The sequence below is a fragment of the Schistocerca americana genome, chromosome 2, assembly GCF_021461395.2.
Source record: "Schistocerca americana isolate TAMUIC-IGC-003095 chromosome 2, iqSchAmer2.1, whole genome shotgun sequence".
In the NCBI taxonomy this organism is placed as follows: Eukaryota; Metazoa; Arthropoda; class Insecta; order Orthoptera; family Acrididae; genus Schistocerca; species Schistocerca americana.
The window spans coordinates 728,334,843-728,351,329 of NC_060120.1; the positions used below are offsets into that span (position 1 = coordinate 728,334,843).

Genomic DNA, 16,487 nt, shown 5'->3' on the forward strand with positions numbered 1-16,487 from the left:
GACCTTCTGTGAACATGTGAACAGTTGTAATCTGACAATGATGTAAAACTTTCCATCAAATGTCATCTTTGTACTTGTTTGTGCTTTGTGGGAAGTAGGTTTGTAATGTAATTGAGTCAAAGTTGTGATGAGTTTAGTTGGAATTAGTAGCTCAAAGGAGCCACTTGATTTAAAATTTTGTCAGTCCAATATCTGAAGAGATGAAGGTACATCAGTTATAAATGGAGAGAGTATTTCATTTCATAATTAGGGATTCATCAGACAGTCAAGTGTGGTATCAGTATATATTCTTTACCTGCTCTAGACCTGTGGACCTAGTTGTATCTTGAAGAAGAAGATGAAGATGAAGAAGAAGAAGAAGAAGAAGAAGAAGACAGACAGACAGACAGACAGACAATAATGTCAACTTAGAGCAAATAGCCAAATAAGAAGTTTTATTTTACTAAAAGTGAACATGTCCTTCAGTGAGATTTTCTTCAGAATAATGACAAGTCCATTCAGATGACATGTCATTTTGTAGACATAATTGAATTGGCATTTTTCAAGGAAGATCAATATTTTTCTCATCTTAAGGATGATTTTTCCAGTTTTAGAGTAACATAGCTTTTGTGACACAAAGATGTAATAAAAGAAGAGTTACTGGTGGCAAGGAGTTCCATAATAAAGGTATGCATAAGTTTCCTGACTCAAATAGACAAGCATTCAATTAATGCACCATATACTCCTGAGCAGAATGAGGTCACTGAGTGGGAAAATAGAATCCTATTAGAGATGGCATGTTCTTGGCTCTGTTCTGTGAATACCTTCCACACACAATGTGGGCTGAGGCTATTTTGGCTATAACTGACATTTTGAATTGAAATGTTCGCACAGAAAGTGGAAGTAAATTCCAGTTTTGATATTTTTGAAGGTGTAATGTCATTTTAATTATTTGGTGACATTTATATAAATGTATCTTTTTTTTCATGAGAGAGAGAGAGAGAGAGAGAGAGAGAGAGAGAGAGAGAGAGAGAGAGAGAGAGAGAGAGAGAGAGAGAGAATTAATCTAATTAATCTACAAAAAATTACAGAAACCATTTACAGGACTAGCTCAGAAAGTGTTAAATTTTTTCTTACTAAATTTACATCATTAGCATGAGGTAAACAGGGCAGTATGCATTTACAGTGTGTAAGTAACAGTCTAGAGGGTTGTGAGTTCCATGAAGTACATCGTATTGACAGCACTGGACTCCATGTTGATAGTTAAACTAAAAAGACAGTGAGTGTAAATTTGCATTCTCTATGTAATAGGTAAAAAGGTGAGTAAGTGTAATTTTTCTAAATTATGTTATGATAACATATTTAACACTTCTGTAAAATACTGCAGATTTTCTAGAAATGTGAAATTGCTTTAGCCTGGGCCAAAAGTAACCTCAAAATGAAGATAAGTGGTGTTAGAATCTAATGGTGATTCTGAAAGTTTCTCTGATGTGTGAATTATTGGAAGATAAATTAGCAGGTGGACAGCATGCTATAGTTTTATACAATGAACAATAATCTGGAATTGGGACTGAGCTGAGTGATGAGGATGCTAAAGTAAAACAGTATGAGAAATAATGAGAAACTATTCTTGCATTAGGAAGGTTTGATAATTCTTGTCAGGCCAGCAAAACATTGCTATTTTCAAGTACCAGAGCTCCAGTAATTTGTGCAATAAGGCTCATAAACATGCTGTACATTATCTTTAAGTAGCAGTATTGTATGTTACTTTTCCATGTAGTTACCATAGCTTAACACGCAACTTGAAATATACTATACTTGTACATTTGCTGTCTCACTTTCTCAATAGAGTTCAATATTGCCTCTCCTTGCTGTCAACATTTGATATTTTATTTGTTCCTCTTGCTCCTGAATGTCGACTCTAGAGATAATGGTTATCTCTAGAGTAAACTCAATGGTTGAGTTTATTTTGTCTCAACATTAGATTACCACTTTTTCATGAAGAAATGCAAGTGGGTCAAATAAGCCCAAGTGGCGGAAACTCTCCCACTTCTTTTTAATGGTACAACAGCAACAGATGTTAGGCATTTTGTTCAATATCATTTCCCTCCCCCTCCCCCTCCCCCTCCCCCTCCCCTGGTGTTTTCTTGCCACAAAAATATTGGGCCAGATTAACCCCAGTTCATTGTATGCATAATTATGCTACATAGTCAAAACTGCTGCTGCTGCTGCTGCAGTGATGGGTATACAGTGAGAAATAAAAATTATCATTATAGTTACAGGTGTAATTTCTTCAGTGCAATTTGTTGAAAAGCCACCATGAAATTTCAAAGCCTCAGAAAAAGCACAATAATTTGAAAATTAGTCTATGATGTTATACTGGATAAGTGTTCTGGCAGTAGATCCATTCTGTACAGTATTGTCTCCAAAGAAAGCAATGTTTGCCCTCTCGAAGTTTTGATACAGCTAAATAATAAAAATACCGTTCTATGAGGCGTTATCATGGTATTTGAGTAAAGTTCACTTTTGAAGCAAATATAGTGTGGTACTTAGGGACCATCAGTGGCTGAGTTTAACTTAAATAACAGAGGACAAATAGTTCCATTAATGAATTGTATGAAAAAGAGTGAAACTTAACTCTGATAGTTATCAAATAGTACACAGTGGTAATAAATAGCAATTCATAGCCTGTCCATTACATGGAAGGTTATTAGCTATAATTCACTAAGACTGTCTATAAAAAGTAACAGTAGATCTGGACAGATATGAAGCTAATTTCAATTAAATAATGGGCTTACAAGTAGTAATAATTGAAGCATCCTGATATGTATCAGGTGTGTGGAAAGTAGTATTAACTGAGACACTGCTACTACGCCTATAATAAAAATACAAACTAGGAAATGAATGATCTATTACTCATTATGGAACGGTGAAATATGGGGCAATCTGGCATGGGGTTGCCCTAAAAGTAAGATAGACTTTCTTATTCTATCATCTTAACCGTATGATGGACAGAGCACTTTAATAATACCTGTGTGCTGAATGTGAGAATAAGAGTGTCAACTGATGATGAATGGCACGTCATATGCGTTATCGAGAAGTTTACCTGTTGCTCTTTCAACTAGAGTAGATGCTTAATACATGTCAGATGATAGCCCACTCCACAGTATGTGCAGGCATTAAGTTTGCCCAGCATTGTACATCTGACGATGTTGCACTTTATTTAAACTAGTAATTGTAAGATAAAATGTATTTGTAGGTAAGTAATTTGCTATATACCACTTTCATAAATCAAGACATTTGTAGTTATATAAAAACTGTTGGTCTGTTTTAGTCTTCTGTTTTGTTGCTAATAATGAAATTCTTTTCTAATATTGTCATATTCTCCTGTCACTCCCAGACCATTTATTCAATCTTCACATCAGCAATGTTTGGCTTATTTCTGGTGTTCTGCGGGTCATTATTAGGATGTTGGAACTTAAAAATTAGTTTATACATCCTTTCTGTTGTGTTTCTTAATTCCACCTCCATATCCCCACTTCCTGTGATGAACAGCTCCAAGTGACTTTAAAAAAGACTTTCATTGTACTCATTAAAAATCTTCCGCTTCTTACAGTTCATGATCAGTTGTAGAGGTATGTGTTCCATGTAGTGATTTAGTTCAATTACTCTCCCATTAATAATATGTACTTAAGTCTATGTATGAGTAAGAGGGTTAAAAGGAATTTTAAAAAAAGCAAAGTGCCTTTCCAGTCACACATTGTTTTTATTCTTTACATTTTCACTGTGGTGTGTCCCATTCTTATTTAGTAATGGACTACAAAATTATTTTTCAAAAATGCAGATCAGAAGTTATCACACTCATTCTTAGTCAATATGTACAATTATTTGCTCCATCCACCCTTAGTAATGTAATCAATATTTACAAAATACAATATTTTCATTTGTGCAGTTACAAATTGCTAAATAAGAGTGAGAGACACAAAAAATTATTCTAAAAGTGAGGAACATGTATGAACTAGTTTTAACTTGTGGTCATGTTTAAGAAAGTTTAATAAATAAAATGTTAGACACAAAAGGCCTCCTGAATTGTCAGTCAGTCTACGATGTGAATGCATAGAGGTAACTGTTTATGGGTGGAGCTTGACCTAATGTTATTTAACAGCTGTGGGCATTACATAGCAGCATCCTCAGCATTTTACTTGCTTTTTCAGGTGACAGAACATACACAGGTACACATTGGTTGTTCTCTTTCATCAAGCATACTATTTACTGCTGCTACCGTCATATTACTGTAAACACTCTTCTTTACAGTTATAACTAGACATTAAGGATGTTTTGAGAATACTGATAGGTGTTATTTTACAGGTGTAAAATTTAACACTGTAGGCAACGCATTTTTCTTCAGAATTTAATTTTTCAGCAGAAATGTTCAATGTCTGCCCCCTATAAGATTTCTTGATTCTGACCCACCAAAACTTGAACTGTAAGGGCCTATCAGAACAGCACCACTGTCTTTCATATGCCAGGTTCCATGCCTATTTTTGTAACTGTTACAGGCAATAATGCCATTCATTCCCGGTGGTCGTTCAATAGCAACTGCTTTGTTTCTGACAACAGTTCCATTACTGATGTTCGACCCTGTCTCTGCACTGGAGTACATCTTCAGATCATCTGTTTGTGTTATTTCCTTGTAGGGTGATCTTCTTCGTGTGAAGCAAATAAAGTTCAGTACGACTATACCCTGATGAAAAAGTAAAGGTAAATCAGTGAACAAATGAAACACTTTCATACTAAAAACTTTTCTTTCACAATTTTCACACAATTCTTCAGAAAAAAGTAGATTCATGAAACATTTAAAGTTAGTCATAATACAGATTTATATAAATTTTATAAATAGTGTGGACAAAATAGTTCATGCCTCTTAAGATGGATTGCCTGCCTGTTTTATTTTACCCCTGTAGATTTCAGCAATAGCTTCATAGCAACAAAAGCACAATATTTTGTCATGATGTTCAATAGAGAAATTGTGCCAGCAAGTGACAAGGAGAATTTTATAATCTTAGAGCAAACAGTAAAACCTAATCAGAAAAGTTTTTCAGTGTCTTAGTGCTGAGTAATAAGTGGAATGCAGTACAGAAATTTTAAGCCATTAAAATAAACAGTTTCACCATGAGGGATGACTATATCAGCAATCTTAATTGACTAAGTGTTTTATGCTTAAGTAGAAACTGAAGTACAAAATGGTAGTGTTTATTCACATTAAATTCAGCTCCGAGTTTTGTGAGCACTAACAATGTCAAGAGCCTTTTCCATATTAATTAGCATACATGCCTTCAGCAGTGTCATGACCATATTGTCCATATCTACACTGTAATTATGTATGTGGCATTTGTATTACCACACAAAATATTCAAAAGTAAGGATAATATTTCCCAACAAGAAATGCAAGATGTTATATTACTTGGTGAGTAAGTTGTGATCCAGAAAACTATTTCTATAATTGAGTTTATAAGAAGTATCCAAGTTTTGTTGCAGTAAGAAAGGTTCTAGAATCGGATTAAAATTCAAGGTGAAAGACTATGTTAAGATCAGTAATGACATTGCTGTGCTCAGTTGAAGTGAAGAAGAATTACAGGATCTGTTGAATGGAATGAATAGTTTAATCAGTACAGAACATGGGTTGTGAGTAAAGCAAAGCAAGTCAAAAGTAATGAGAAGTTGTGGAAATAAGGATAGCAAGAATCTTATCACATTGGTGATCACGAAGCAGATGAAGCTAAGAAATTCTGCTACAAAGTAGTGAAGTAACCCATCATGGATTCAGTGGAGAGGATATAAAAAGCAAACCAACACTGGCAAAAAGGGGCATTCCTGAGAGAAGTCTGCTAGCACCAAACGTAGGCCTTAGGAAGGAATTTCTGAGAATGTATGTTTGGAGCATGGTATTGTATGGTAGTGACACATGGACTGTGGGTAAACTAGAACAGAAGAGAATAGGAACATATGAAATTTGGTGCTACAAAAGAATACTGAAGATTTGGTGGGCTTATAAGATAAATAAAGAGCAGGATCTCCGTAGAATCAGCAAGCAAAACAATGACAAGAAGGGGGCAATATGATAGGAAATATGTTGAGAAATCAGGAAAAAACATTCAAGGTTCTAGGAGGAGCTGTAGAGGAGAGAGATTGGGATACAAATAACTGAGAATGTAGGTTGAAAGTGCTAGTGTGATATGGGAAGGTCGATACAGGAGAGGAATTCATCATGGGCCACATTACACCAGTCAGAAGACTGATGGCAAAAAAAAAAAACTGTTACAGACTCATTTTCTCTTGTTTCCATGAATAGAAAAGCTGTAGAGTTATGTTGAAGCCTGTTTGATAAATTTAAAAATGAAAGAATTGGTTTTCACTGGTTTCTTTGTTGTCCTGTTGACATTACTAACAAAGTGTTAATATTAGCTTAATTTTACACCAACAGGGAATGACAAGACATTATAACCATCATACTTCTGAGATAAATTTGGTGATTTAAACTCCTGGTGAACTTTACTTAAAAGATAACCCACTGGAAAGTTGAGGTACTGAGGCATCAAAAGCAACAAACAAGATAGAGACCTTAGCTAGTTTTTGGATGAACTGTTTTCAGAGCTATGTGGGCGTGACCAGCGAACCAGGTGTTCACCTACAATAATGACCAACAAACCATGGCCAAGAGCACTCGGTCATCCAGTGGCACAACACACTGCTGAGCAGGTGTCTAATTTTGGTGGCTGCTTCACAACCCATGACCTCTATTACACAGATGGAACTCATCCTTATGATGCTGCCTTAGCTCCTGTAATCCTCCAGCATTAACCTCTGCAAGTCCATGACCCAAATCCTCTATCACCCCTGCCGCAGGAACTTTAAACTTCACTCATCCCAACCCTCCTCAACATCTACCACTGTCATGTCATCATTTAATCATTGTCATGTTGTCATCTAATCATCATCTCCCATATGCTGGCATATGAATCTGTGCCTATATGGTTAGGTGAATAATTCTGATGCAATAATTTAGAAAATAAACAGTTGTATCAATACAGGGAGACTATTCCAAAAGTAAAGGCTTGGTGGTCATTGCTACCAGTCTCTAGGTAATCGTCTGGCACATGCTGACTACCACTCTCCATGGTGTTTAATTTATGGTGCTTAGGAATCTATGTCGTGCAAAATCTGTCCATTCAATTTCCCTCCCCCTCCCCAACTGTGGAAATTTATGTATGCCAAGACAGATGCTTGTTACAGATTAACTGCATGCAACATTTTCATTACCTGCTGAAGAATCGCCTCTTAGACCACAGTGACATCAGAATGCCTCTCATTCACCCAATGTCCTTAGTGTGGTAATAGTGTTACAGACCTTTCATCAGAGAGGCAGTGAGTGTGCAGTAGAAGCTGACTGCATAATGTTCACTTTGTAAAGACAAGAAGAAATACTCAAAGCCAATTAGTTACAGTCAAGGCTCTGCCAACACAAAGCTTGTCACATAGGTTCAGTCCCATGTGGGACTAACTGTTTTTGTGGTTTCTCCATCTTTTCTTAGAGGTAGTTGCCATTTGCACTAATTGGAAATGTCTACTTTTATCTGTAAGAGTTCCTAAATTATACAGTAATATTCATTCTTTTTCATAAATTAGTAATCTGTAGGTTAAACACACAACAGTTATAAGCTCTAATAATTAGAGAACAGCATGAAAGTAAATGATGGGAACTTAGAATTGACACTCATGGTACTTTGAAACTTCCTGTCAGATTAAAACAGTGTGGCAGACAGACTATCTCAGGACCTTTCGCTTTCGCGGGCAAGTGCTCAATCAACTGAGCTACCCAAGCTCAACTTGCACCCTGTCCTCACAGCTCAGCTTTTGCCAGTATCTCATCTGCTATCTTCCAAACTTGAGAGAAGATCTCCCGGAACCTTGCAGAACTAACAAACACTCCTGAAAGGAAGGATATTGCAGAGACATGGCTTAGCCACAGCTTGGGAGATGTTTCCAGTTCTGCAAGGTTTGCAGAAGAGCTTCTGTGAAGTCTTTAAGGTAGGAGACAAGATACTGGCAGAATTGAAGCTGTGAGGATGGGGCATGAGCCATGCTTGGGTAGCTAAGATGGTACAGCACTTGCCCACAAAAGGCAAATGTCCCGAGTTCAAGCCTCTGTCCATGCACATAGTTTTAATCTGCCAGAAAGTTTCATATTGGCAGACACTCCACTTCAGAGTGAAAATCTCATTCTGAACATTCACAGTTACTGCATATTATTCCCTTACTCATTAGTGCAATTTGTTATCTTCGCAAAATAGGTCTCCGTTATGCATACTTTTGCTCTCTGTTCAGTGTCCGCAGTACTTGTCCTCCTCTGTTGAAAAGCGAGGGGGGAGATTATGTTATGTTTTTTAATGGAGTTATGGAGCTCTAGTATGTTGAGCCAAGGGGGCTTGCTTTTGGTCTACTCTTACTGCTTGTCTGTTTTATCACCTTTCTCTGTTTGTATAAAACGTATCTCCCATTTGAAACTATTTCTTCATTTTGTTTTAGGGAGCACAAACAATTAGGGTAACACACACACAAGTCAACACTTTAGAACACAGAAACAAAGAGACAAGTTTTTTTGTTTTGGTTTTAGGGCGCAAAACTGCTATGGTCATTAGCGCCCGGTCTGTGACTTAGGAAACGGTAAAAAACGAAAATGGAAAGCAGCAGCAATGGGAACGAAACTCAAAAAATTGGAGAAACTAAAAGCAGAAGGAAAGCTTAAAAATCTACTACAGAAAGGGGTTGGTTGTCCCCAAAAAGAGCTTCAAATGACTGACGTCATCTCACTGGCACTAAAACTTGAGAACGCGATCGGCCGAGTGCATGTTATCTGCTAAAATGGACGATATATCAGGCGACAGCTTTAGATGAGCGCGTAACGGAGTAAAATAGGGGTACTCAATTAAAAGGTATCTTACCATCCACAGCTGAGAGCAGTGGGGACAGAGTGGGGGAGGACCGCCGCTTTAAAGATGTCGATGGCTAAAAAGACTGTGCCCTATCCGGAGTCTAGTTAAAATTACCTCCTCCCGACGACGTGTTCGGGAGGAAGAGGTCCAAGCACAGGGAAGAGCTTTCACGTCCCGCAATTTATTATGGAGAAGTGTCGACCAATGTGCGTGCCATAAAAGAACAACACAACGACATAAAACACTCTGTAGATCGGCGAATGGAATCAATCGAATAGCTGGCTGAAGAAGAGAGAATGCAGCCTTGGCCGCTATATCGGCCACCTCATTGCCACAGATACCAACGTGTTCTGGGAGCCAGAGGAACGTCACAGAGATGCCCCCCAAATGGAGCAAGCGCAGGCAGTCCTGAATCTGGTGGACCAGAGGGTGGACAGGGTAGAGAGCTTGGAGACTGAGGAGAGAGCTGAGAGAATCTGAACAGATAACATACTGTATCCGCTGATGGTGGCGGATGTATTGGACAGCCTGGAGAACAGTGTAAAGCTCCGCAGTATAAACCGAACACTGGTCGGGAAGCTGAAATCGATTTGGGGTGTCGCCAACAATATAGGCACTCCCTACAACTAACGATGTTTTCGAGCCACCAGTGTGGATGAATGTGGCTTCCTTCATTTGTGCACATAGAGCAGCAAATGCCCGACGATAAACAAGTGAAGGGGTACCATCCTTGGGAAATTGACAAAGGTCACGGAGCAGGCAAATCCAGGGATGGAGCCAAGGAAGGTTTTAGGATAGCGGAAGGAAAGAGAATGGAGCAGTTGACAGAAGCGGACTCCCGGTGGTAGTAGGGAGGAAGGGCGGCCTGCATACCCTACATCAAAGGAGGCGTCGAAAAAAATGTCATGGGCTGGATTAGCAGGCATGGAAGACAGATGGCTAGCGTAATGACTCAGAAGGACTGCTCGCCGTTTGGACAGTGGAGGTTCAGCAGTCTCAGCATAAAGGCTTTCCACAGGGCTGGTGTAAAAAGCTCCAGACATTAAACGTAATCCACGGTGGTGGATAGAGTCGAGACGCCGAAGAATAGACGGCCGAGCAGAGGAGTAGACTATGCTTCCATAGTCCAATTTTGAGCGCACTAAGGCGCGATAGAGGCGGAGAAGGACCACTCGGTACGCTCCCCAGGAGGTACCATTCAGGACACGGGGGGTGTTGAGGGATCGCAGGCAGCGAGCCGTAAGATAGGAAACGTGGGAGGACCAGCACAGTTTTCTGTCAAACATAAGACCCAAGAATTTAGCGACGTCTGAAAACGGAAGGTTGACAGGACCTAGATGTAAGGAGGACGGAAGAAACTCCTTACGTCGCCAAAAATTAACACAAACGGTCTTACTGGGAGAAAAACAGAAGCCAGTTTCGATGCTCCAGGAGTGGAGGCGATAGAGACATCCTTGAAGACGTCGTTCAAGAAGGCTGGTCCGTTAAGCTGTAGTAGATCGCAAAATCGTCCACAAAGAGGGAGCCCGAGAGATCAGGAAGGAGACAATCGATAATTGGATTGATGGCAATGGCAAACAGTACAACACTCAGCACTGAGCCCTGGGGTACCCCGTTTTCTTGGGGGAAAGTACGGGAGAGAGTAGTGTTCACCCGCACCCTAAATGTGCGCTCTGCCATAAATTCGCGAAGAAAAAGGGGCAGCCGACCCCGAAAGCCCCAAGAGAACAGTGTGCGGAGGATGCCTGTCCTCCAACAGGTATCGTATGCTCTCTCCAGATCAAAAAATATTGCTACTGTTTGGCGTTTCCGGAGAAAATTGTTCATGATATAAGTGGAGAGAGCAACAAGATGGTCAACTGCAGAACGATGCTTTCGGAATCCGTATTGGGCTGGTGTTAAAAGACTGCGGGATTCCAGCCACCACTCTAAACGGTAATTCACCATACGCTCCAAAACCTTACAGACACTACTTGTGAGAGAAATGGGGCGATAGTTAGAGGGGAGATGTTTGTCCTTTCCAGGTTTCGGAACTGGAACGACGATAGCTTCCCGCCATCGTCTGGGAAAAGTACTGTCGGTCCAAATTCGATTATAAAGACGAAGGAGGTGACGCAGACTATGGGTTGATAAATGCAGCAACATTTGGACGTGGATACCATCCGGTCCTGGGGCGGAGGAGTGAGAAGAAGAGAGTGCATGTTGGAGTTCCCGCAAGGAGAAAAGAGTATTGTAGCTTTCGCGATTTTTGAGAGGAGGAAGCAAGAGGTCGCACTTCCGCTGCACGTTACTTCGGGAGAAACGCTGGTGGGCAATTTGAAGAGCTCGAAATCTCAGCAAAGTGCTGACCCAACGAGTTAGAAATTGTGACGGGGTCGACTAATGTGTCGTGCGCGACAGTGAGCGCAGAGACCGGGGAGAAACTAGGCGCGCCTGAGAACTGTTGAAGCCAACTCCAAACTTACGAGGAGGGAGTGAAGGTGTTAAATGAGCTACTAAAGAATTTCCAGCTTGCCTTCTTGCTATCGCGGATGACACGACGGATACAGTTGGCCAAAGTAGGATGGTGGCGGAAAACGCGGAGAGCACGTCGCCGCTCATGTATTGCATCACGGCATGCCTCGTTCCACCAAGGAACTGGGGGACGCCGGGGCAATTCGGAGGTGCGTGGTATTGAATGTTCCGCAGCTGTAAGAATAACGTCGGTAATATGTGTGACCTCATCGTCGACGCTGGGAAAGTGACGGTCATCGAAAGTCGCTAGAGACGAAAAAAGTGTCCAATCGGCTTGGGCAAACTTCCAGTGTCGTGGGCGCAGGTAGGGCAGTTGAGGCTGCAGTCTAAGGACACATGGAAAGTGGTCACTCGAGTGTGTATCATCAAGGGCGAACCATTCGGAGCGCCGAGCTAGCGGAACAGTACCGACCGCAAGGTCCAAATGAGATAAATTTGTCGTGGAGGCAGACAAAAATTTAGGGACCCCAGCGTTGAGGCAAACTAGATCTGCTTGGTGGAAGACGTCTAGCAATAGTGAGCCACGTGGACAAGGATGTGGAGATCCCCAAAGTGGGTGGTGGGCATTAAAGTCCCCAACCAGCAAATATGGGGGTGGAAGCTGACCAAGAAGATGAATGAGATCAGCTCGTGCCATTGGTGTGGACAATGGAATGTATACAGTAAAAAGAGAAAAGGTATAGCCAGAAAGGGAAAGACAGACAGCGACAGCTTGGAAGGAAGTGTTTAAGGGGATTGGATGATAATGGAGAGTATTATGGAGAAGAATCATGAGTCCTCCATGTGCTGGAGTGCCTTCAACAGAGGGGAGATCATATCGGATGGACTGAAAATGAGGGAGAACAAAGCGGTCATGGGGACGCAGCTTTGTTTCCTGAAGACAGAAGATGACCGGCGAGTAGGATCGTATGAGGACCGACAATTCATCCCGATTGGCTCGAATGCCGCGGATATTCCAGTGGATAATGGACATAGGGTGAACAGAAAATGGAGGAATGTGACCAAGGTCGCTGTCAACTCAACGACTGCTCAGAGCTTGCAACCAACAGCATGGAATGGCATTCAGCCGAAGGCAGAAGATCCTGATCCATAGGTTGGTCAGGAGCAGCTCCTGCCTCCAGCAATCGGCCGGTTGAGCGAGCCGAGGGAGATTTCTGCCAGGTGGTGCTGTAGATGGGACACTCCTTGGCGGAGAAGGAGAGGAACTGGGTTTCTTTGTAGCCTTCTTGGAAGTATGATGTTTAGAGGAAGGAGGAACCGATGGTTGTGAAGTTGGGGTACGTAAAAAATTTTCACGAGTATGCTCTTTTTTCGAAGTCTTTGTGTCTGACTTTTGGGCTCGAGATTTAGCTGAACCCGATGTAGGGTGAGCCATAGAGTGGGCAGGCGGAAGTGGAAGGTGAAAGTGGGGAGGTTGAACGGCCGATCTTTGCACTGGCCAATGACCGTGGCACTAAAGGTAAGGTCACAAGTCTGCATGGCCACCTCCTTTGTTGGCCAAGGAGAGGCAATGACAGTGCTGTATTTTCCTGTCTGAGGCACAGTGGGCTGTCGACTGGCGAATAATTTTCGAGCAGCAAAGGTAGACGCCTTTTCCTTCACTCTGAATGAGCTTTTCGTCTTTAAAAATGGGGCAATCTCGAGAGGAAGCAGCATGGTCGCCCATACAGTTGATGAAATGAGGGGATGGAGATGGACAAGCACCCTCATGGGCATCCTTGCCACACGTAACACATTTGGCCGGATTGGAACAGGACTGGCTGGTGTGATTGAACCACTGACACCGATAGCAACGCGCAGGGTTTGGGATGTAAGGGTGAATGGAAATTATCTCATAGCCTGCTTTGATTTTAGATGGGAGTTGAACTTTGTCAAATGTCAAGAAGACAGTACGGGTTGGAATGATGTTCGGGTCAATCCTTTTCATGACTATGAACAGCCGTTACGCCCTGGTCAGACAGGTAGTGTTGAATTTCGTTGTTGGACAATCCGTCGAGGGAGCGTGCATAAACGACACCATGTGATGAATTTAAAGTATGGTGCAGTTCCACCTGGACAGGGAAGATGTGTAGCAGTGAAGTACACAGCAATTTTTGTGCCTGGAGGGCACTGACTGTTTTTAACATCAAGATGCCATTCCGTAATCTGGAACAAGACTTTACAGGACCTGCAATTGTGTCGACACCTTTCTGAATAATGAAAGGGTTGACCATGGAGAAGTCGTGACCTTTGTCAGACCGAGAAACAAGGAACTGTGGCAACGATGGAAGGACTATCTGTGGCTGAGACTCATTGAACTTACGCTTGTGAGCTGACATAGTAGAAGATGAGGAAACCATTGCAAAAGTATCCCTCATGATTACCGGCGTCTCTGATGGCGCGCTCCTTCCTTGTGGGGGCCCTCTCTGAGGGCACTCCCGCCTTAGGTGATTAATCACATCTCCCGACAAAGGAACGGAGGGACCAATCGGCACTTTCAGAAGGTATCAGCTCGGGTAATCACCCCTTCCTGGGCCTGGCTGTTACCAGGGGAACATACATGTCCTACCTGTCTATCCGGGGCGGGGAATTACGAGTCACCACGTCACCGGCTATGCATGGGTCGGCCTTCAGACATGCACAGGGAGGAAAAAAGAGAAAGGGAAAGGAAAGGAAAGGAAAGGAAAGAAGAGAGGTCTCAAACGCCGCAGTGGAGGAAAGGGCAAAGAGAAGAGTTAAGGAAAAGAGAAGGACAAAGGAAGGACGAAGACTTGCAAGTGGAGAAAGCAAAGAACTCGTTACAGTTTAGAGCATCCGTCTCCAGATGTAGGCACAAAACATACTCCTAGAGGGGGAGAAAGGGAAGGAAAGAGGGAGGTGAGGGGGGGGGGGAGGCTAAGATGGGGGATGGGGAAGGATGCAGAAAGGGGAGGTATGCAGCCCTGAAAGGAAGGAAGGCCACATTAGCTTGGGGTCCCGTGCTCGCTACGCACGTATCCACAAAAGAGTTGTGGACCCCCTGGGGGGAAAAAAAGAGATGAGTTAAAAATGACTAAGGTGTATAGAAACAGAGGTCCAGAACTAAATATTAAATGACCCTCACCATATTGCCATTATGGATAAAAAGTAAACTTAGGTCGACAGCTCTCATGTCATTCGCTAATACGGCTGATAACTCAGATGGCAAACACAAACAGGAACAGGAACATAAGCAGTTAAAAAAAAGGGCATTCCATCAGGAAATGGCAGACTGTCAAAAGCTGAGCACAATGTGCACAAGTGGTGGGGGAGCACCACTTAACAAATGGCGATGGCTAAAAGGACAGTTCTGAATATACGACCTAGTTAAAATGGTCTCGTGGCGAGAGTGCCCATAGGAGTACATCCAAGCTGCTGGGAGAGGCTTAATAATCCGGAGCGTGTTCCCATGAAGGTAGTATCAGTGGTAATGCCAAAGTGACACCACTTGCTGTGACACAGGTCATTGGCGGGAATGTAAGAACTAGTGAGCTGAAGTACGAGGACTGTGGCCTTGGTAGCAGTGTCTGTGGCCTCGTTTTCTGTCAGACCGTAGTGACAAGGAAACCATGTAAACTTCCCAGTGGCTCCATCAAGTGCGAGCAAGTGACAGCATTCCTGGTTCAGTTGCACTAAGGGATGAACAGTGTACAGCACACACAGGCTTTTAAGGGTGCCGAGAGTGTCTGAGCAATGATGCAATTGCAAAGCCTGTGTTACCAGGTGTACTGCTTGGCCTGATATAGGGCAAAGAGCTCTGCTGTAAATACTGAGCCATGGTCCAGAAGCCAATACCGAAAAACTTCGGCATCAATGACAAAGACATCCCCAATACCACAGTCAGTCCAAGAGCCATCAGTGTACACAAAGGTACTATCGCAAAGATTTCTTCTTGTGGTTACAACGTGAACATTATGCAGTCACCTTGTTCTACTGGCGACTCACTGTCTCTGATGAAAAATCTGTAACAGTATTACCACCCTAAGGATATCTGCTGAATGAGATGCATTCTGATGTCACTGTGTAGACAGAGAGCAAATTTATAATGTGCATATGCATATATTTCCACTGAAATTAGATCACTTATTTGATAGCATTTTTGCTTTGTATATTAGTACCAAGTGGAATATTTTCATTCTGTTCTCTTTTATGTACAGAACTGCTGAAATACATGAGAATGAAATGAACTTAAATTGATAATACAACTAAAATTAGAATTAAAAATTACTTATATTATTCTTTATACTTACTACAAGAAGATTAAGTCCAACAATGAACATTGTTGCATTTTTAAATCCTACTCTATCATATAAAATACCGGCAGCAGATGGACCAATAAAAGCTCCCAGTGCAAATGTTGAAGTCCACAATCCAGATATCAAGCCATAAGTTTCCAGATTGTTAGGAAAGCCATATGCTCTGAAATAAATTTGTAAGTCAAATGAAAACAAGAAAAAATTTATTATGTATTATACATAACTTGACTGTGCTCTTACATTGCTGTTCTAAGAGCATCTGTGAATGATGCCACCAATTGCGCAGCTATCCCAAGGCCATGACACACAAGCCCCAGAATTGATAACCATAGAATTCTGAAAGTATTAGAGTTTGTTACAGTGCCAGCCCAGCAATGAACAATTTGCAGTCATGTGCATCATGAATGAAATAATACATGTACACCGTAATAAGGTAACAGCTACACCATATTCGTACTAGTTTTGCCATCATTAAGTATAGAAAGAAAATGTCAGTATTGTGTCACAGATCTAGTTAACAACAAATTTATTTCACAATCAGACCATGTCTCAAAAAATATGTATAACCAAACATCTGATTGCACTTATTTAGTAAGTCATATTTTTATAGGACAAGATTTGATATCATGTTCACAGCTTTGCCACATTATCCATTTTTTTTCGTTAACTGTGTGCATACGAAGACTGAGGCTTGACGTGGAATAAGTGGCTTAAAGTACTTTCAGACCAATAAATTCTGCCATCAGTT

At 41.6% G+C, this 16,487-nt stretch overlaps 1 protein-coding gene across 1 annotated transcript in view; it reads right to left on the reverse strand.

Moving 5' to 3' along the window:
* Window positions 1–4,002: 4,002 nt before the first annotated feature.
* Window positions 4,003–16,487, reverse strand: part of LOC124595901 (MFS-type transporter SLC18B1-like) — an 84,155-nt gene continuing 71,670 nt past the window's right edge. The window contains exons 9-11 of the mRNA XM_047134810.1: window positions 15,980–16,075; window positions 15,734–15,902; window positions 4,003–4,723 (exon numbers count right to left, since the gene is read on the reverse strand). Coding sequence (XP_046990766.1) covers window positions 4,412–4,723; window positions 15,734–15,902; window positions 15,980–16,075 — 577 coding nt within the window. The 3' untranslated portion in view covers window positions 4,003–4,411. The remainder of the gene's footprint in view (window positions 4,724–15,733; window positions 15,903–15,979; window positions 16,076–16,487) is intronic.